Source organism: Bombina bombina, chromosome 6 (assembly GCF_027579735.1).
Source record: "Bombina bombina isolate aBomBom1 chromosome 6, aBomBom1.pri, whole genome shotgun sequence".
Classification (NCBI taxonomy): Eukaryota; Metazoa; Chordata; class Amphibia; order Anura; family Bombinatoridae; genus Bombina; species Bombina bombina.
This window is the reverse complement of record NC_069504.1, coordinates 16,372,620-16,395,856: the sequence shown is the minus strand read 5'-3', so window position 1 is coordinate 16,395,856 and position 23,237 is coordinate 16,372,620. Positions and strand designations below refer to the sequence as shown.

General features: G+C 42.7%; 1 protein-coding gene across 2 annotated transcripts in view; it reads left to right on the top strand.

Moving 5' to 3' along the window:
- The window catches only part of LOC128662540 (inosine-5'-monophosphate dehydrogenase 1), a 230,833-nt gene extending 208,675 nt beyond the window's left edge, over window positions 1-22,158 (top strand). Inside the window, exons 6-7 of one of the 2 annotated variants that reach the window (XR_008402796.1) lie at window positions 15,893-17,799; window positions 17,928-22,158. Coding sequence is in view for 1 of the 2 variants with exons in the window: in XM_053716324.1 (XP_053572299.1) it covers window positions 15,893-15,914 (22 nt within the window). In the remaining variant the exon portion in view is untranslated. Of the gene's footprint in view, window positions 1-15,892 lie in introns of both variants that reach the window. The other variant, XM_053716324.1, reaches the window with a different exon arrangement.
- Window positions 22,159-23,237: the final 1,079 nt, after the last annotated feature.

Here is a 23,237-nt window from a genome sequence, read left to right as displayed (position 1 = left end):
GCTACTAAGAATTTCCGAAAGACTTCTAGTCTATTTGTTATCTTTTCCGGTTCTAGGAAAGGTCAGAAGGCCTCTGCCATTTCTTTGGCATCTTGGTTGAAATCTTTAATTCATCATGCTTATGTCGAGTCGGATCAAACTCCGCCTCTAAGGATTACAGCTCATTCTACTAGGAATGAAGCTTCGGTTGATCAGATTTGCAAAGTAGCAACTTGGTCTTCTTTGCATACTTCTACTAAATTCTACCATTTTGATGTGTTTTCTTCTTCTGAAGCAGTTTTTGGTAGAAAAGTTCTTCAGGCAGTTGTTTCAGTTTGATTCTTCTGCTTATAATTTCAGTTTTTTTCATTATAAGATTTAAACTTTATTTTGGGTGTGGATTATTTTCAGCGGAATTGGCTGTCTTTATCCCTCCCTCTCTAGTGACTCTTGCGTGGAAGATCCACATCTTGGGTATTCATTATTCCATACGTCACTAGCTCATGGACTCTTGCTAATTACATGAAAGAAAACATAATTTATGTAAGAACTTACCTGATAAATTCATTTCTTTCATATTAGCAAGAGTCCATGAGGCCCACCCTTTTTGTGGTGGTTATGATTTTTTTGTATAAAGCACAATTATTCCAATTCCTTATTTTTTATGCTTTCGCACTTTTGTCTTATCACCACACTTCTTGGCTATGCGTTAAACTGATTTGTGGGTGTGGTGAGGGGTGTATTTATAGGCATTTTTGGTTTGGGAAACTTTGCCCCTCCTGGTAGGAATGTATATCCCATACGTCACTAGCTCATGGACTCTTGCTAATATGAAAGAAATGAATTTATCAGGTAAGTTCTTACATAAATTATGTTTTCTGGGGGTAGAAAACTCAGAATAAGTTGGGACACTTTATTTTCTATATTTAGACCTCCTGTAATAATGGGCTCCTTTGAGGGGTTACAGAAATAGATTCTCCTAGCGTTCTAGAGGTTACTATGGCAGTATGGACGCAGTCACTGGGGCTGATAGTGACTCTCCTCTCCCGGCGGTTCTCACTTATTGCCAACCGGGAGATTTCATATGAGCTGTAATGCAGAGTGCAAGCTCAGTGTAAGGGGGACTCACTATTTACATTTAACAGACAATGTTCTGTTCTGCAGAGACTCAGTGTGAGAGTGCTTCACTGTTAGATAACGGACTAAGCAACTTCCTAATCTGAGACTGCTCAGTCGGTTATTTCTTCCATAACAATGGCGACAGGGAGATGACTATTGCAACGCCCACGGAGGGCAGAGCTTGTGTGTGTTCTGTATTGCATGGTGCGAGCTCAGTGTGAAAGTGCTTCACTATTAGTTTAACATACGGACTAAGCAACTACCTAAGGATAAGCTAAGAGACTGTCCAGTTTGTTATTTCTCCCGGTGGCTCAACTTAACAAAAGATAATAATGGCGACCGGGAGATGACCTTTAAAACACCCACTAGGGGCGGAGCTTGTTTGGCGCCAATTTAGTTGCGCATCCCTTTACTAGGCTTCCGGTTATCGGAAGGAACGGTATTTTAGTCAGAGAGCAGCACCTCTTTCTTAATGCTTCCGGTTATCGGAAGGACATGGGAATTTGTCAGTGTTTGCGCTTAAAAGAGCGCTTCAGCTGAGTCACGACTTTGAATAGAAGGGCTGACAGACACCTCAGCTGGGTTAAGCTGAGGTGTAGAGGGGGTTTGCAGCATCTATCTGCCTTTTGTTTCCTATTCAGCCAATTCTGCCATTTTAAATAAAGAAGTTACTCTTTAAAATTTAAAGAGACACTAACGGTTTAACATGTTTTTTTATTTGACTCTCATACATATGTGAATCCCAGGAGACCCTACAAAGTGTCTCCTTATGTTATTGCAACTACCAATCCCTTTCCTTGTTCATCTATGTTGTAAAGAAAACTTTTCTAAGGGGATAATTTTTTCCAAAAAAAACTTTGTAGCCCACACATGCAGTGCCCTGCGCTTCCTCGCAAACTCCATCAGGAGTTGCTTTGCAAAACATTATGGGGGCAAAATCTCAGACTCCATCTGGGTATCTACTTTATCCGATGTTGAAGTTACTTCAGTAGTCTCGCATAAGGAATTCTTAGTCACTGATTAGATAATACCTTTATCTGATCCTGAGTTTATTTTCCTCATGTTTTAGCTTAAATGCCTTCTTTTGCTACTCTGGGTGACCCTGTCACCAGTAGGTTATACTATTATTCTTATTTGCCATTCTTGGTGGAAGTATATTCCTGTACCAGATAGGGCTATAGGGTTCCCCATTTTTCTCTAATTTAGAGGGAGATGCTATTCGCATGGAGCGACCCTATGGTTAAAAGCGGGAGGGTTTATATTGTCAGCCTACGGTTGGTATGGCTACTGTTTCCAGTACGACTGCATACTGGTTTGATGCTTTTTCCGTTTACTTTTGGACAGTCATCCCTCTCGCAGGAATAGGAGAGGGGTTTTTAAGTTGGTAAAAAGCGTAAAGGAAGTATGAGATAATATCGTTCCTTTCGAGATTGCTAGGAAAATCCTTCCACTCCTTCTCCCTAGTATAAGCAGTCTAAACCTTTTTTTGGAGTCCCTATTTGGCTTACGATAGGGGAAGATAGCCCAAGTAGCTTGCTGTTGAATTAAAGACAGCATGAGGGGCGTACACCTGATCCGTAAGGGGGCAGGTTCTCCATTTTCAATCAGTTTTGGATTTTGTGATCATGATTCCTGGGGGGTGTACATTGTGTCCCAGGGATATGAATTAGAGTTCAAGTATTTCCTTCTGGGGCAGATTCCTGCTTCAAGATTTTTGGCAGTCCAGACAAAAATAGAGGTGTTCTTATACTGTGTATAAGACCTTCCCTTCCGGGGAGTGATTGTTTCCCATTCCATTACAGGAATAGGGTCGGAGTTTTTATTCCAATCAGACCGATTTAGATCTCAAGGGTCTCAACAAATTTCTCAGAGTAGCGTCCTTCAAGATGGAATATATTCGTTCCATTCTTCCTTTGATCCAAGAGGGTCAATTTATGACATCAGTGGATTTTAAGGACACGCTCCTGCATGATCCCTTTTATAAGGACCATCACAAGTTCCTAAGATTTTCCTTTCCGGACAAACTCTTCCAGCTCATGGCTCTTCCATTTGGTATTGCCACTGCTTCCAGATTTTTCATAATGTCCTGGGATTGTTGTTGGCGGTGCTTTTCTTACAGGGCATTGTAGTGGCGCCCTGTCTGGACGACATCCTAGTCCAGGCGCTGTCCTTACAACAAGCAAGATCCGACACGGACATATTCTATCCTTTCTCCGATCTCGCGAGTGGAAGGTAAATTTGGAAAGGTGTTCTCTAGTCCCTAATACAAGGGAAATTTTTTGGGGATCCATAGTAGATTCTCTATATCTATATAAAAAAAAAAAAATACTGGCAGAAGTCAGGAAGTCAAAGTTTATCGATACTTGTCTAGTCCTTCAGTCCACTCCTTGGCCATTAGTGGCTCAGTGTATGGAGGTGATCGGGCTGATGGTGGAATGGGCATCATCACCGCAGACCTTTGCAGTTAAGCATGCTCAGGCAATGGAACAGAGATTTCTCCAACATAGGTGTGTCCGGTCCACGGCGTCATCCTTACTTGTGGGATATTCTCCTCCCCAACAGGAAATGGCAAAGAGCCCAGCAAAGCTGGTCACATGATCCCTCCTAGGCTCCGCCTACCCCAGTCATTCTCTTTGCCGTTGTACAGGCAACATCTCCACGGAGATGGCTTAGAGTTTTTTAGTGTTTAACTGTAGTTTTTATTATTCAATCAAGAGTTTGTTATTTTGAAATAGTGCTGGTATGTACTATTTACTCAGAAACAGAAAAGAGATGAAGATTTCTGTTTGTATGAGGAAAATGATTTTAGCAACCGTCACTAAAATCCATGGCTGTTCCACACAGGACTGTTGAGAGCAATTAACTTCAGTTGGGGGAACAGTGTGCAGTCTCTTGCTGCTTGAGGTATGACACATTCTAACAAGACGATGTAATGCTGGAAGCTGTCATTTTCCCTATGGGATCCGGTAAGCCATGTTTATTACGATCGTAAATAAGGGCTTCACAAGGGCTTATTAAAACTGTAGACTTTTTTTGGGCTAAATCGATTCATTATTAACACATATTTAGCCTTGAGGAATCATTTTATCTGGGTATTTTGATATAATAATATCGGCAGGCACTGGTTTAGACACCTTATTCTTTAGGGGCTTTCCCAAAGCATAAGCAGAGCCTCATTTTCGCGCCGGTGTTGCGCACTTGTTTTTGAGAGGCATGGCATGCAGTCGCATGTGAGAGGAGCTCTGATACTTAGAAAAGACTTTCTGAAGGCGTCATTTGGTATCGTATTCCCCTTTGGGCTTGGTTGGGTCTCAGCAAAGCAGATACCAGGGACTGTAAAGGGGTTAAAGTTCAAAACGGCTCCGGTTCCGTTATTTTAAGGGTTAAAGCTTCCAAATTTGGTGTGCAATACTTTTAAGGCTTTAAGACACTGTGGTGAAAATTTGGTGAATTTTGAACAATTCCTTCATGTTTTTTCGCAATTGCAGTAATAAAGTGTGTTCAGTTTAAAATTTAAAGTGACAGTAACGGTTTTATTTTAAAACGTTTTTTGTACTTTGTTATCAAGTTTATGCCTGTTTAACATGTCTGAACTACCAGATAGACTGTGTTCTGAATGTGGGGAAGCCAGAATTCCTATTCATTTAAATAAATGTGATTTATGTGATAATGACAATGATGCCCAAGATGATTCCTCAAGTGAGGGGAGTAAGCATGGTACTGCATCATTCCCTCCTTCGTCTACACGAGTCTTGCCCACTCAGGAGGCCCCTAGTACATCTAGCGCGCCAATACTCCTTACTATGCAACAATTAACGGCTGTAATGGATAATTCTGTCAAAAACATTTTAGCCAAAATGAACACTTATCAGCGTAAGCGCGGCTGCTCTGTTTTAGATACTGAAGAGCATGACGACGCTGATAATAATATTTCTGAAGGGCCCCTAACCCAGTCTGATGGGGCCAGGGAGGTTTTGTCTGAGGGAGAAATTACTGATTCAGGGAACATTTCTCAACAGGCTGAACCTGATGTGATTGCATTTAAATTTAAGTTGGAACATCTCCGCATTCTGCTTAAGGAGGTATTATCCACTCTGGATGATTGTGACAAGTTGGTCATCCCAGAGAAACTTTGTAAAATGGACAAGTTCCTAGAGGTGCCGGGGCTCCCAGAAGCTTTTCCTATACCCAAGCGGGTGGCGGACATTGTTAATAAAGAATGGGAAAGGCCCGGTATTCCTTTCGTCCCTCCCCCCATATTTAAAAAATTGTTTCCTATGGTCGACCCCAGAAAGGACTTATGGCAGACAGTCCCCAAGGTCGAGGGAGCGGTTTCCACTTTAAACAAACGCACCACTATACCCATAGAGGATAGTTGTGCTTTCAAAGATCCTATGGATAAAAAATTAGAAGGTTTGCTTAAAAAAATGATTGTTCAGCAAGGTTACCTTCTACAACCAATTTCATGCATTGTCCCTGTCGCTACAGCCGCATGTTTCTGGTTCGATGATCTGATAAGAGCGGTCGATAGTGATTCTCCTCCTTTGGAGGAGATTATGGACAGAATCAATGCTCTCAAATTTGCTAATTCTTTCACCCTAGACGCCACTTTGCAATTGGCTAGGTTAGCGGCTAAGAATTCTGGGTTTGCTATTGTGGCGCGCAGAGCGCTTTGGTTGAAATCTTGGTCGGCTGATGCGTCTTCCAAGAACAAGCTACTTAACATTCCTTTCAAGGGGAAAACGCTGTTTGGCCCTGACTTGAAAGAGATTATCTCTGATATCACTGGGGGTAAGGGCCACGCCCTTCCTCAGGATCGGCCTTTCAGGCAAAAAATAAACCTAATTTTCGTCCCTTTCGTAGAAACGGACCAGCCCAAGGTGCTACGTCCTCTAAGCAAGAGGGTAATACTTCTCAAGCCAAGCCAGCTTGGAGACCAATGCAAGGCTGGAATAAGGGAAAGCAGGCCAAGAAACCTGCCACTGCTACCAAGACAGCATGAAATGTTGGCCCCCGATCCGGGACCGGATCTGGTGGGGGGCAGACTCTCTCTCTTCGCTCAGGCTTGGGCAAGAGATGTTCTGGATCCTTGGGCGCTAGAAATAGTCTCCCAAGGTTATCTTCTGGAATTCAAGGGACTTCCCCCAAGGGGGAGGTTCCACAGGTCTCAGTTGTCTTCAGACCACATAAAAAGACAGGCATTCTTACATTGTGTAGAAGACCTGTTAAAAATGGGAGTGATTCATCCTGTTCCATTAAGAGAACAAGGGATGGGGTTCTACTCCAATCTGTTCATAGTTCCCAAAAAAGAGGGAACGTTCAGACCAATCTTAGATCTCAAGATCTTAAACAAGTTTCTCAAGGTTCCATCGTTCAAGATGGAAACCATTCGAACTATTCTTCCTTCCATCCAGGAAGGTCAATTCATGACCACGGTGGATTTAAAGGATGCGTATCTACATATTCCTATCCACAAGGAACATCATCGGTTCCTAAGGTTCGCATTCCTGGACAAACATTACCAGTTCGTGGCGCTTCCTTTCGGATTAGCCACTGCTCCAAGGATTTTCACAAAGGTACTAGGGTCCCTTCTAGCTGTGCTAAGACCAAGGGGCATTGCTGTAGTACCTTACTTGGACGACATTCTGATTCAAGCGTCGTCCCTTCCTCAAGCAAAGGCTCACACGGACATTGTCCTGGCCTTTCTCAGATCTCACGGATGGAGAGTGAACGTGGAAAAGAGTTCTCTATCCCCGTCAACAAGGGTTCCCTTCTTGGGAACAATAATAGACTCCTTAGAAATGAGGATTTTTCTGACAGAGGCCAGAAAAACAAAGCTTCTAGACTCTTGTCGGATACTTCATTCCGTTCCTCTTCCTTCCATAGCTCAGTGCATGGAAGTGATCGGGTTGATGGTAGCGGCAATGGACATAGTTCCTTTTGCGCGCATTCATCTAAGACCATTACAACTGTGCATGCTCAGTCAGTGGAATGGGGACTATACAGACTTGTCTCCGAAGATACAAGTAAATCAGAGGACCAGAGACTCACTCCGTTGGTGGCTGTCCCTGGACAACCTGTCACAAGGGATGACATTCCGCAGACCAGAGTGGGTCATTGTCACGACCGACGCCAGTCTGATGGGCTGGGGCGCGGTCTGGGGATCCCTGAAAGCTCAGGGTCTTTGGTCTCGGGAAGAATCTCTTCTACCGATAAATATTCTGGAACTGAGAGCGATATTCAATGCTCTCAAGGCTTGGCCTCAGCTAGCGAGGGCCAAGTTCATACGGTTTCAATCAGACAACATGACAACTGTTGCGTACATCAACCATCAGGGGGGAACAAGGAGTTCCCTAGCGATGGAAGAAGTGACCAAAATCATTCTATGGGCGGAGTCTCACTCCTGCCACCTGTCTGCTATCCACATCCCAGGAGTGGAAAATTGGGAAGCGGATTTTCTGAGTCGTCAGACATTGCATCCGGGGGAGTGGGAACTCCATCCGGAAATCTTTGCCCAAGTCACTCAGCTGTGGGGCATTCCAGACATGGATCTGATGGCCTCTCGTCAGAACTTCAAAGTTCCTTGCTACGGGTCCAGATCCAGGGATCCCAAGGCGGCTCTAGTGGATGCACTAGTAGCACCTTGGACCTTCAAACTAGCTTATGTGTTCCCGCCGTTTCCTCTCATCCCCAGGCTGGTAGCCAGGATCAATCAGGAGAGGGCATCGGTGATCTTGATAGCTCCTGCGTGGCCACGCAGGACTTGGTATGCAGATCTGGTGAATATGTCATCGGCTCCACCTTGGAAGCTACCTTTGAGACGAGACCTTCTTGTTCAGGGTCCGTTCGAACATCCGAATCTGGTTTCACTCCAGCTGACTGCTTGGAGATTGAACGCTTGATTTTATCGAAGCGAGGGTTCTCAGATTCTGTTATTGATACTCTTGTTCAGGCCAGAAAGCCTGTAACTAGAAAGATTTACCACAAAATTTGGAAAAAATATATCTGTTGGTGTGAATCTAAAGGATTCTCTTGGGACAAGGTTAAGATTCCTAGGATTCTATCCTTCCTTCAAGAAGGATTGGAAAAAGGATTATCTGCAAGTTCCCTGAAGGGACAGATTTCTGCCTTGTCGGTGTTACTTCACAAAAAACTGGCTGCTGTGCCAGATGTTCAAGCCTTTGTTCAGGCTCTGGTTAGAATTAAGCCTGTTTACAAACCTTTGACTCCTCCTTGGAGTCTCAATTTAGTTCTTTCAGTTCTTCAGGGGGTTCCGTTTGAACCCTTGCATTCCGTTGATATTAAGTTATTATCTTGGAAAGTTTTGTTTTTAGTTGCAATTTCTTCTGCTAGAAGAGTTTCAGAATTATCTGCTCTGCAGTGTTCTCCTCCTTATCTGGTGTTCCATGCAGATAAGGTGGTTTTACGTACTAAACCTGGTTTTCTTCCAAAAGTTGTTTCTAACAAAAACATTAACCAGGAGATTATCGTACCTTCTCTGTGTCCGAAACCAGTTTCAAAGAAGGAACGTTTGTTGCACAATTTGGATGTTGTTCGCGCTCTAAAATTCTATTTAGATGCTACAAAGGATTTTAGACAAACATCTTCCTTGTTTGTTGTTTATTCTGGTAAAAGGAGAGGTCAAAAAGCAACTTCTACCTCTCTCTCTTTTTGGATTAAAAGCATCATCAGATTGGCTTACGAGACTGCCGGACGGCAGCCTCCCGAAAGAATCACAGCTCATTCCACTAGGGCTGTGGCTTCCACATGGGCCTTCAAGAACGAGGCTTCTGTTGATCAGATATGTAGGGCAGCGACTTGGTCTTCACTGCACACTTTTACCAAATTTTACAAGTTTGATACTTTTGCTTCTTCTGAGGCTATTTTTGGGAGAAAGGTTTTGCAAGCCGTGGTGCCTTCCATTTAGGTGACCTGATTTGCTCCCTCCCTTCATCCTTACTTGGTTCCCACAAGTAAGGATGACGCCGTGGACCGGACACACCTATGTTGGAGAAAACAGAATTTATGTTTACCTGATAAATTACTTTCTCCAACGGTGTGTCCGGTCCACGGCCCGCCCTGGTTTTTTTAATCAGGTCTGATAATTTATTTTCTTTAACTACAGTCACCACGGTACCATATGGTTTCTCCTATGCAAATATTCCTCCTTAACGTCGGTCGAATGACTGGGGTAGGCGGAGCCTAGGAGGGATCATGTGACCAGCTTTGCTGGGCTCTTTGCCATTTCCTGTTGGGGAGGAGAATATCCCACAAGTAAGGATGACGCCGTGGACCGGACACACCGTTGGAGAAAGTAATTTATCAGGTAAACATAAATTCTGTTTTTGCATATTTGTCTCCTCGAATACTACTGATGCAGGAGACAAGGGATTCTCTTCAATGATGGTTATCTCTGGAGCATCTCTCCCAGGGTACCTGCTTCCGCAGACCATCCTGGGTGATTGTGACAACAGACGCCAGTCTTCTAGGATGGGGAGCAATCTGGGGCTCCCTAGGAAATCAGAGTTTAGACTGGTAGTTCTTCCTATAAACATTCTGGAGTTGAGAGCGATCTTCAATGCTCTTCTGACCTGGCCCCAGTTGGCCCAGTTTATCGGGTTCCAGTCAGACAATATAACTTCAGTGGCTTACATCAATCTTTAGGGAGGAACGAGGAGTTCCTTGGCGATGACTGAGGTAGTCAAAATAATCCAGTGGGCGGAAATCCACTCTTGCTGTCTGTTGGCGATCCACATCCCAGGGGTGGACAACTGGGAGGCTGATTTCCTAAGCAGGCAGACTTTTCATCCGGGGGAGTGGACTCCATCCGGAAGTGTTTTCAAACCTGATTCTCAGGTGGGATCAGCCGGAATTGGATCTCATGGCATCCTGATAGAATGCCAAGCTCCCAAGATACGGGTAGAGGTCCAGGGACCCCCAAGCGGGAGCTGATAGATGCTCTGGCAATCCCTTGGACCTTCAGTCTAGCATACCTATTTCCTCAGTTTGCTCTTCTTCCTCGGATTATTGCTTGAATCAAGCAAGAGAGGACATCGATGATCCTCATTGCACCAGCTTGGCCTTGCAGGTTTTGGTATGCAGATCTGGTGGAGATGGCATCTCTGCCACCTTGGAGACTTCTGTTGAGGAAGGACCTTCTAATTCAGGGGCCCTTTCTTCTCCCAAATCTAGTTTTATTGAAGCTGACTGCTTGGAGATTGAACGCTTAATTTTATCCAAGCAGGGTTTTCTGTCTCGGTCATAGAGACCATGGTTCAGGTTCGTAAGCCTGTATCTACTAGGATTTACCATAAGATTTGGCGTAAATATCTATTGGTGCAAATCCAAGGGCTACTCATGGAGTAGAGTTGGGATTCCTAGAATTTTGTCTTTTCTCCAAAAGAGTTTGGAGAACGGATTTTCGTCAAGTTACCTAAAAGGTCAAATCGCGACCTTATCTTTTTTGTTACTCAAACGTCTGGCGAATTTCCCAGATGTACAATCATTTTATCAGGCCTTGGTCAGGATCAGGCCTGTATTCAAACCAGTTACTCCTCCATGGAGTGTTAATTTAGTTCTAAAAGTTCTTCAAGGGGCTCCGTTTGAGCCCATGCATTCTTTAGATATTAAGTTTTATTTCTTATTGCTATTTCTTCCGCTCGGAAAGTGTCAGAGCTCTCGGCATTAGTGTTTTTACGTACTAAATTAGGATTCCTTCCTAAGGTTGTTTCTGATAGGAACATTAATCAGGAGATTGTTGTTCCTTCCTTGTGTCCTAATCCTCCTTTCCAGAAGGAACGTCTTCTGCACAATTTGGACGTAGTTTGTGCTTTAAAGTTTTATCTGCAGGCGACTAAAGATTTTCATCAGTCTTCTGCTTTGTGGTTTTCTCAGGAAAACGTAAGGGTCAGAAAGCTACGGCAACTTTTCTTTCTTTTTGGCTGAAGAGTTTCATACATTTTACTTTTGAGTCTGCTGGACAGCAGCCTCCTGAGAGAGTTACGGCTCATTCCACGAGGGCTGTTGCTTCCTCATGGGCATTCAAAAATGAAGCTTCTGTGGAACAGATTTGCAAGGCTGCAACTTGGTCCTCTCTTCATACTTTTTCAAAATTCTACAAATTTGACACTTTTGCATCGACTGAGGCAGCTTTTGGGAGAAAGGTTCTTCAAGCAGTGGTGCCTTCCATTTAGGTTCCCTGTCTTGTCCCTCCCATATCATCTGGGTACTCTAGCTTGGTTATTGGATCCCATTCGTAATTAAGATGATCCGTGGACTCATCGTGTCATTAAAAAGAAAAGAAAATTTATGCTTACTTGATAAATTTATTTATTTTTTGACACAATGAGTCCACGGCCCGCCCTGTTCTCTGAGACAGGTTATTAATTATTGTAAACTTCAGACACCTCTGCACCTTGGCTTTTCCTTTCTCTTCCTAACTTCGGTCGAATGACTGGAGTGGGAGGGAAGGGAGGAGCTATATATATATACAGCTCTGCTGTGGTGCTCTTTGCCTCCTCCTGCTGATCAGGAGGTGAAATCCCACAAGTAAGGATGAAATCCGTAGACTCATCGTGTCTGAAAAGAAATACATTAATCGGGTAAGCATAAATTTTCTTTTCTTTCATGATTCAGATAGAGCGATCGATTTTAACCCCTTAATGACTGCGACGTATCCTGTACGTCGCTGGTTAAGGGATTATCTGGGTATAATAGCGTGGGTCTTGCGTTATTAGACCCCTTCCCCCCTGAAGGGTTGCTAAAATAGCCCTATTGAAAACGTCACCCCCATAGAAAGTACAAGGTACGTCGCTGGTCATTAAGGTGTTAAACTACTTTCAAATTGACTTCTATTTTAATTTTTGTTCTCTTGGTAGCCTGATTGGTGGCTGCACATATAGGCCTCATGTTATTGGTTCACCTTTTTTTTAACTAGCTCCCAGTAATGCTTTGCTGCTTCTTTAACCAAGTGAATGGAGCCACTTAGATAATGGAAGTTGTTTATTATATACTCTATCTGAATCATGAAAGAAGAAAACGTTTGAGTGTCAAGTCCCTTTAAGAAATGTGATTTCTCTTTCTTCTAGTGTGCTCCTGTAGGTAGATGTTTCCAGGGCCCCCGTGTTTGTCCCCTGCCGGCTCCACTTGTTTCTTTTTGTACCTATTTGATTTGCAATACAGTTGTTTGTTTCCTGAAGATGCTAACTTTTTACAACTGCTCACTCTTCTAGGGACCTTCATCAGGGGCGGACAGTGGCTTTGTTTAGGGTCTTATCATGTACACCCTATGACCTCATACTACTCTTAAGGATACCCTGTAATACTACAATATGTAGGAAGCATATTAGTCTTATCTGCTCTCCTGTATGTGCATTCCTGAGAGGGGTTGTCTCTAGTGATCCTCATGGTTAATAAGACTACTACATCTACAGACCCAGAATCTAAACACTGGGGGTTTGACAAAGGAGTATAAACTCGCTAAGTGTATAATTATTATTTGTAGGTCTGTTAGACACATGTTGTATATGAAGATAAAAAGGGAGCATTGTAAGTTAGAAAACCGTGGGCCACTACACTTGTGCATAAAATGTAGCAGGAGAGGCTTTATTACCTAAATATATACAACGTGCAGGAGAGAGAGGGGGCTTCATCACCTAAATATATACAACGTGCAAGCGAGGGGGGGGGCTTCATCACCTAAATATATACAACGTGAGAGAGAGAGGGGGCTTCATAACCTAAATATATACATTGTGCGAGAGAGAGGGGACTTTATCACCTAAATATATACATTGTGCGAGAGAGAGGGGGCTTCATCACCTAAATATATACAACGTGCAGGAGAGAGAGGGGGCTTCATCACCTAAATATATACAACTTGCAAGAGAGAGAGGGGGCTTCATCACCTAAATATATACAACGTGCAAGAGAGAGGGGGGGCTTCATCACCTAAATATATACAACGTGCAAGAGAGAGAGGGGGCTTAATCACTTAAATATATACAACTTGCAGGAGAGGGGGGGGGGGGGCTTCATCACCTAAATATATACAACGTGCAGGAGAGAGGGGGGGGCTTCATCACCTAAATATATACAACTTGCAGGAGAGAGACGGGGGTTTCATCATCTAAATATATACAACGTGCAAGAGAGAGGGGGCTTCATCACCTAATTATATACAACGTGCAGGAGAGAGGGGGCTTCATCACCTAAATATATGCAACGTGCAGGAGAGAGGGGGCTTCATCACCTAAATATATACAACGTGCAGAAGAGAGGGGGGTTTCATCACCTAAATATATACAACGTGCAAGAGAGAGGGTGGGGGCTTCATCACCTAATTATATACAACGTGCAAGAGAGAGGGGGCTTCATCACTTAAATATATACAACTTGCAGGAGAGAGAGGGGGCTTCATCACCTAAATAAATACAACTTGCAGGAGAGAGGGGGGGGGGGCTTCATCACCTAAATATATACAACGTGCAAGAGAGAGGGGGCTTCATCACCTAATTATATACAACGTGCAGGAGAGAGGGGGCTTCATCACCTAATTATATACAACGTGCAGGAGAGAGGGGGCTTCATCACCTAATTATATACAACGTGCAGGAGAGAGGGGGCTTCATCACCTAAATATATACAACGTGCAGAAGAGAGGGGGGTTTCATCACCTAAATATATACAACGTGCAAGAGAGAGGGTGGGGGCTTCATCACCTAATTATATACAACGTGCAAGAGAGAGGGGGCTTCATCACTTAAATATATACAACGTGCAAGAGAGAGGGGGCTTCATCACCTAAATATATACAACTTGCAGGAGAGAGAGGGGGCTTCATCACCTAAATAAATACAACTTGCAGGAGAGAGAGGGGGCTTCATCACCTAAATATATATAACGTGCAAGAGAGAGAGGGGCTTCATCACCTAAATATATACAACTTGCAGGAGAGAGAGGGGGCTTCATCACCTAAATATATACAACTTGCAGGAGAGAGAGGGGGCTTCATCACCTAAATATATACAACTTGCAGGAGAGAGAGGGGGCTTCATCACCTAAATATATACAACGTGCAAGAGAGAGAGGGGGCTTCATCACCTAAATATATAAATTGTGCGAGAGATAGGGGGCTTCATCACCTAAATATATACAACTTGCCGGAGAGAGGGGGGGGGCTTCATCACCTAAATATATACAACGTGCAAGAGAGAGGGGGGGGCTTCATCACCTAAATATATACAATGTGCAGGAGAGAGGGGGGATTTAATAAAGCACAAACCACAGCAGCAGAGCGAGGGATCTCAGGTTGGAGAGTACTTGATTTAGAAGTAATTTGCTGCTGCACTTTATAGAAATGTTTGCTTCATGTAACAGAATTATTACATTAAAGTTTTAGCAGAACTGTAGGGGAATGTCTGGGATATTCATAATGTATTGTTGCAGCCTGTTACAGAAGCCAGTTGGTAAAGCTCAGCATCTTTTGGCTGGGTCCCGCCATCTTGGTACATGTGTATTATTGTTGCCTGTTACAGAAGCCAGTTGGTAAAGCTTAGCATCTTTCGGCTGGGTGTCGCCATTTTGGTACATGCGTATTATTGCAGCCTGTTACAGAAGCCAGTTGGTAAAGCTCAGCATCTTTTGGCTGGGTCCCGCCATCTTGGTACATGTGTATTATTGTTGCCTGTTACAGAAGCCAGTTGGTAAAGCTTAGCATCTTTCGGCTGGGTGTCGCCATTTTGGTACATGCGTATTATTGCAGCCTGTTACAGAAGCCAGTTGGTAAAGCTCAGCATCTTTTGGCTGGGTCCCGCCATCTTGGTACATGTGTATTATTGTTGCCTGTTACAGAAGCCAGTTGGTAAAGCTTAGCATCTTTCGGCTGGGTGTCGCCATTTTGGTACATGCGTATTATTGCAGCCTGTTACAGAAGCCAGTTGGTAACGCTCTGCATCTTTCTGCTGGGTGCCGCCATCTTGTTACACGCATATTGTTGTAGCCTGTTACATGAGCCAGTTGGTAAAGCTCAGCATCTTTTGGCTGGGTGCCGACGACATGGTACGTGCATATTGTTACAGCCCATTACAGAAGCCAGTTGGTAAACACCAGCATCTTTCGGCTGTGTGCCGCCATTTTGGTTTGTGTGTATTGTTGCAGCCAGTTACAGAAGCCATTTGGTAAAGCTCTGAATCTTTCTGCTGGGTGCCACCATCTTGGTACGCACATATTGTTGCAGCCAGTTACAGAAGCACAGCACTTTTACAGATCAGTGACATTGCTGGCTTTTGATGCCTGTATTTTACACTTTGGATTAGTTTACACAGTAGAAAGCAGAAGTTAAGTTTTGTTATAGATCTTCACAAGCCGTTTGGAAGATGGGACCAATATCACTTATGACCCAGGTGTTGTTTCTCCTCTGCAGTCTTCATTACTTACACTACTAGTACAATATTACTGTGTCACTATCTAAAGTGTGATAGAAAATAACATCTTCCCACTTTTACTGGTGATGTTTAAAGTCTGTTCTGGGTGGTTTTTATGCTATATACAAACCCTAGCTGACAGGAAGTGGGGGGCATAAGTTATTCTTCCTAGTCCAAGAGGGAGCGAATCAGCAAAGCTATAAAATATCTAAATACTGTCACCATTATGCATGTGAAGAAACTGATTTGCTAGTAAGTATCAATGTTTTGTTATTAATATTTGTAAAGTTCTAGAGAACAAACAAACATAAGTGGTATTGTGTTATTATCTAGTTGTCTATTCTAATGCATATGTCCCCATCTCTTTACAGTTATGAGAAGCGGTTGTACTGAGACCAGCAGGCGCAGCCAACGTCAGTCAACACCAAACATTCCCACTCTGGTCCCAAGTAAACAAGTGATGCGCTGAGACACGTCCTTCCAAGCTGTCTGTGCTTCTCCCTCTCTACCAATGCAGGAAATCCCATAGAGCAATATTTGCTGCCTCTGCGCGTGGCGTTTGCACAAAGACTTTTGTGGGGTGTGTGAGAGACTAAAGAAATGACCCCAATTACTGCCATGTTAATGGTCCTTATGATGAACTCGCTCAAACCACAATTATAATCTGGTGAAACTATTGCTGTCCGTACAGCTCTATCCCTCTGTATAGTCGGCAACTGCTTCTAATGTGTTTCACGCAGCGTTTAACCAAAGGGTTGGAAATGAATTTGTTATTCACACTCCGCAACATGTACGTTATTTAAAGAGCCCTTTTGTGTAACTTGGCAAAATTAATTTGTTAATGGATGTGTTTACCTTTTGTCATTTATAGAAAGTTATTCTGCCCCAACGTCTGATTTATTTTTGTTTCTCTTAAATCCTTGACACGATCTGTGTAATGTATGACTTATGGGAAAAAGTATAAAATAACTAAACACTTTGCACCCTATTCAGTATATGACACTTCCCCTAATGCAAGGAACAATACTGGTTTTGTGCTGTACCTATCTCTGGAAGTCAATGGGTTAAAGACATATTGGTTACACTAAACGCTGTTGTTTTGTATAATGAACGTTTAATAAGTGTCTACCCGTTACCTGCTGCGTTATGAGGCTAGTGCACTAATGAGGATATTAGAAACTACATGTAGTAATTCATCTGCAGACTAAGGTCATTACTGCTTATTGCATGTAAAGAGCTTCTGTGTCACTGTCCTTATACACTGGGTCCTGGGATGTGTGATTTGTATACATTTCAGTGTAGAAGCTAAAAACGATTGTACTTTATAGCTACGTAACCTGCCGTGCGCAAACCTTTACCTGTGAGTTGTATCTAGTTGAGGCTGTACATAAGTCACCGAAATTGTTTTCTGGAAATGCAGTTAGGGTAGCTGTGCTGGTCTTGTTTATTGTGTTGTCTCCTTATTTTACTAGAACCTTAGGCCACAGCTAAAGGACCACTTTATATCTGGTCTTATTATCCATATTAAACACACAGCTGCATATGGCATTAACCAGCTACGAATGCCTCTGTAATGTTACAATATTTTCATGCATTTCCATTGTGTGTTATGGACTTTTTCATTTACATTTTTGTTACCTTTTTTTTATTATTATTATTCTTCGAAAATGGTGTTGTTGTTTTTTTTTGTTTTTTTTTTAACTAATTGTTATGGGAAGCTGTTTAAGTACAACAATATAAGGTGTAAATGCTGGTGGTTTGGTGCTTTGTGTTCATGAATGGATAAAGAGTCTGTGTAACAACTTCTCATCACTGTATAACGCACACAATGGCAGCTGAAGTGGATCAGTTACATAATATGGTGTCTGTCCTCTAAGGTTACAACAGACCAGGGTTTAGATCTCTGCTTAGCCTCTCTGGTTTTCACCTGGGCCTCAGACAGACATGGTTATCTCTAGGTCCTGATCAGTCTGTGAGTCTTGTTGCACACGCTGGGCCTCAGACAGACATGGTTATCTCTAGGTCCTGATCAGTCTGTGAGTCTTGTTGCACACGCTGGGCCTCAGACAGACATGGTTATCTCTAGGTCCTGATCAGTCTGTGAGTCTTGTTGCACACGCTGGGCCTCAGACAGACATGGTTATCTCTAGGTCCTGATCAGTCTGTGAGTCTTGTTGCACACGCTGGGCCTCAGACAGACATGGTTATCTCTAGGTCCTGATCAGTCTGTGAGTCTTGTTGCACACGCTGGGCCTCAGACAGACATGGTTATCTCTAGGTCCTGATCAGTCTGTTAGTCTTGTTGCACACGCTGGGCCTCAGACAGACATGGTTATCTCTAGGTCCTGATCAGTCTGTTAGTCTTGTTGCACACGCTGGGCCTCAGACAGACATGGTTATCTCTAGGTCCTGATCAGTCTGTGAGTCTTGTTGCACACGCTGGACCTCAGACAGACATGGTTATCTCTAGGTCCTGATCAGTCTGTGAGTCTTGTTGCACACGCTGGACCTCAGACAGACATGGTTATCTCTAGGTCCTGATCAGTCTGTGAGTCTTGTTGCACACGCTGGGCCTCAGACAGACATGGTTATCTCTAGGTCCTGATCAGTCTGTGAGTCTTGTTGCACACGCTGGGCCTCAGACAGACATGGTTATCTCTAGGTCCTGATCAGTCTGTTAGTCTTGTTGCACACGCTGGGCCTCAGACAGACATGGTTATCTCTAGGTCCTGATCAGTCTGTGAGTCTTGTTGCACACGCTGGGCCTCAGACAGACATGGTTATCTCTAGGTCCTGATCAGTCTGTGAGTCTTGTTGCACACGCTGGGCCTCAGACAGACATGGTTATCTCTAGGTCCTGATCAGTCTGTGAGTCTTGTTGCACACGCTGGGCCTCAGACAGACATGGTTATCTCTAGGTCCTGATCAGTCTGTGAGTCTTGTTGCACACGCTGGGCCTCAGACAGACATGGTTATCTCTAGGTCCTGATCAGTCTGTGAGTCTTGTTGCACACGCTGGGCCTCAGACAGACATGGTTATCTCTAGGTCCTGATCAGTCTGTGAGTCTTGTTGCACACGCTGGGCCTAGAACACTCGTGTTATACATATTGTGTATTTATAGATGTATATTTAGCCTTTGTTGTGTCCTCTTGCACAAAAAACTGACAGGCAAAAGCAGTGTTACTATTCATCCTGTGACTGCTGCCATCCTAGCTTAGTGTGCTGGTGGTGGAAGCTCTGCGTCTACATATGGGGGGGCCCTATCTTACACCATCAGACAGAAGCGATGCACATTCACAGATAAATGATACCGGCAGCTTGTTGTCCGAGCAACATGAACATACACAAACCGTTACATATAAAATATATATCTATTGTCTCTCCAATACAGCACAACAATCTTTGTCTCTGTATCTTGCATGTGAACCTGAAGCAATCATCCCTGATCTGTAATTGTATATTGCCTCTGTCACAAAATCCAACACTTCTCCCACTGACACATGCAAAGGGTTAACATAGAAGTACAGCTCTGAAGAGCTCAGCAGGAACAGTAGTAAAATGTAAATTATTAACCCCGGCTGTTAGCAGCTGAAGGTCCCTTTAAGATAACAGGATCTATGCACTTTGTATCTATCCCACCAGGCAGAGCGAAACTCAGGCTATATAAGTAGAGTGTTTTCTTTATTTCACAACTGTGACCTGTTTAGCCAATTCCTTTATATTGTGTACTATAGACAATTTTTATATCCTTGTTATCTAATGCAGCGTCTTGTGCTTAGATCACAGATAGATGTGTAACATACGTGTCGTTAAATAGGTTACCGGGGTCAGACGGAACGTTTGTTTATTTATACCTTTCTGTGCAGCTAAAAATATGAGATCTCTCCTATTGATTGTAGGAAATGGACAAACAGTGCTTTATTTCTTCTTTCTACCTTAAAACATCCCTTGTACCAAACATTGTTTCTTTCAGACTGTTGCTTATTGTTAATATGTAACTGAGGGGTTGTATAGCAGTCAGCAATATATTCTCAGGTCGCTGCCATTATCACTGCAGCTTTAGAAGTGGCCAATTGTGCAGCTACAAAATACAGGGAAATGTAGAACATAAGCCATTCGCAAGCAGCAATAATACGGCCTCCTGTAGACATGCGGATCCTGCAGTAGCGCCTCTACAGGAAACCCCGCTAATAGCTTCTCGTGTGCTTCTGACATTAGATTTGTAGATCTTGTAGCATCTTGGTTAAGCATATAATGAGGCCAGAAATGTGTGTCCTGCATGTAGAGAAATCAACATCATGGGGAAATCTGCAATAGTTTTAATGTTGATCAGTTTTATTTCAGCTTTGTCCTTTAAAGGTATATGAAACCTTATTTCTTTTCCCTCACGATTCAGATAGAGCATTCAATTCTAAACACCTTTCCAATTTTCTTCTCTTTTCTAATTTGATTAGTTTTCTTGCTATCCTTTGTTGAAAACCATGCCTAGGTAGGCCCAGGAGCTAAGCTGCTGATTGGTGGCTGCACATTTAAGCCTCTTGTCATTGGTTTACTAACTGCTGCTCCTTAAACAAACAATACTATGAGAATAAAGCAAGTTTAATTGAAGTAAATTGGATAGTTGTTTCATAATGTATGTTGTGTCTCAATCGTGAAATAAAAATGGTGTTATGTCCCTTTAACAATTATGGGCTTCAGCAATTATTTAATTAATCAGATCTAGACCTGTATCTACTCATGGGCTTCAGCGAGTATATAATTCATCAGATCTAGACCTGTATCTACTCATGGGCTTCAGCGAGTATTTAATTCATCAGATCTAGACCTGTATCTACTCATGGGCTTCAGCGAGTATATAATTCATCAGATCTAGACCTGTATCTACTCATGGGCTTCAGCGAGTATTTAATTCATCAGATCTAGACCTGTATCTACTCATGGGCTTCAGCGAGTATATAATTCATCAGATCTAGACCTGTATCTACTCATGGGCTTCAGCGAGTATATAATTCATCAGATCTAGACCTGTATCTACTCATGGGCTTCAGTGAGTATTTAATTCATCAGATCTAGACCTGTATCTACTCATGGGCTTCAGCGAGTATATAATTCATCAGATCTAGACCTGTATCTACTCATGGGCTTCAGCGAGTATATAATTCATCAGATCTAGACCTGTATCTACTCATGGGCTTCAGCGAGTATATAATTCATCAGATCTAGACCTGTATCTACTCATGGGCTTCAGCGAGTATTTAGTTCATCAGATCTAGACCTGTATCTACTCATGGGCTTCAGCGAGTATATAATTCATCAGATCTAGACCTGTATCTACTCATGGGCTTCAGCGAGTATATAATTCATCAGATCTAGACCTGTATCTACTCATGAGCTTCAGCGAGTATATAATTCATCAGATCTAGACCTGTATCTACTCATGGGCTTCAGCGAGTATATAATTCATCAGATCTAGACCTGTATCTACTCATGGGCTTCAGCGAGTATATAATTCATCAGATCTAGACCTGTATCTACTCATGGGCTTCAGCGAGTATATAATTCATCAGATCTAGACCTGTATCTACTCATGGGCTTCAGCGAGTATATAATTCATCAGATCTAGACCTGTATCTACTCATGAGCTTCAGCGAGTATATAATTCATCAGATCTAGACCTGTATCTACTCATGGGCTTCAGCGAGTATTTAATTCATCAGATCTAGACCTGTATCTACTCATGGGCTTCAGCGAGTATTTAATTCATCAGATCTAGTCCTGTATCTACTCATGGGCTTCAGCGAGTATATAATTCATCAGATCTAGACCTGTATCTACTCATGGGCTTCAGCGAGTATTTAATTCATCAGATCTAGACCTGTATCTACTCATGGGCTTCAGCGAGTATTTAATTAATCAGATCTAGACCTGTATCTACTCATGGGCTTCAGCGAGTATTTAATTAATCAGATCTAGACCTGTATCTACTCATGGGCTTCAGCGAGTATATAATTCATCAGATCTAGACCTGTATCTACTCATGGGCTTCAGCGAGTATATAATTCATCAGATCTAGACCTGTATCTACTCATGGGCTTCAGCGAGTATTTATTTCGTCAGATCTAGACCTGTATCTACTCATGGGCTTCAGCGAGTATTTAATTCATCAGATCTAGACCTGTATCTACTCATGGGCTTCAGCTAGTATTTAATTCATCAGATCTAGACCTGTATCTACTCATGGGCTTCAGCGAGTATATAATTCATCAGATCTAGACCTATATCTAATCATGTCAAAAACCTAACCCCACATTCAGCTGTAAAAACCTTTTATCATAAACTATTTAGAAGTAATATTGTTTAAAACGGGTGCAGTATGTCACAAAAGGAGCCGATGTTGTTCAGGTTCTAGAATGTTGCTTTACAGATTAATGTCTTCACTGCTCAGTGCAGCTGCCGTATATATTATTTATAGAGCTAATGTTTACAGCTTTACCTCTCACACAGCATAAAAAGTGTTTTATAAACTAAATTGTTAATGTCCTTTACTGCACCAATCTTGTCTTTAAGCTTTAACTACACACAACTGGGTCCAATTCTTTTTCTGCAGATATGTATGAAATAAAGATAATTACACAAGTGTTGACTCTTAATGTCTGAGTCTTGTAGGGTGACAGTGTCTAGACCGTCTGCCAACTTCTTAGGATTTCTGTTCTTGCAGAAACAGAGTTCAAGGAACAGGCCTGTGAATAAAAAAGTTTTATGTTTACTGTTCCTTTATCACAACCGCTTGATTGTGCCACTGACGTTAATGTAGTGCGCGCCTGCTCTGGATAAAGCAGATTGTTTTAGTCAACGACCCTGTGACACGGTTATAAAAAAAGAAATGCTGTGCCAGCAAGGAGTGCTTTTTCTTTTGCTGATGGAGGAGATTCAGATTCAATAAAAGTAGAGAAAGACTTACTGCACAATGACTTAATCTAACTGAGCAAACAATTGGTTATCCCGTATTTATACAACTGTTGTAGGCCTGTTTACATTTAAAGGGACATTAAGTACTAAATACATAAGTAAAGTATTGTAGTTATTCCCCACCTCCATCTAGTCATGAGCGCCCTTATGTGCAGCGACTCTCCTTCAGATACCTGTGTGTAACTTAGGTTCTATAATGGCAGCACTCAGGATTAGGCAGGAGGTGCATTAAATGTCCATTTAAGTATTAAATAGCAGTTTAAAATGATGCATTATTGTGCACTGTTTACCATAGAGAGACGTCAGAACAAAATCACAAGTGAGGAATATCCTTTATAATTGTATTTAGTAACATAAAATAGGGAAATTCAAACATTTCTTATTTAAATTACTCAATTATCACAAAAATGTATAAAAATAATCTGTTCGGGTAAAGTCGTCCAGAAACCCCTGGCTGATTATAGCCCACAACAACTGGAGTTGGTAATTTCTTATCACATAAAGGCTGTGACAAATTGCAAGTGATGCGGGGTGAGGCGAAGCAGCTGCTTTGTGCTACGTCACTTCTGAAGTTCAAATATTTCAACTCTGAGCGCTCAGCTACGCCACCTGATGCGGCTGAGCGCGAGAGATGAAAAGGCAGGACACTGAGCATGCACAGCTGCATCATCATGCTGTGCGTCACTCTCAGTATGTCACAGCCTCTATCAGCCAGGCAGAGAAAGGTCACAGGCCTCCCAGGTGAA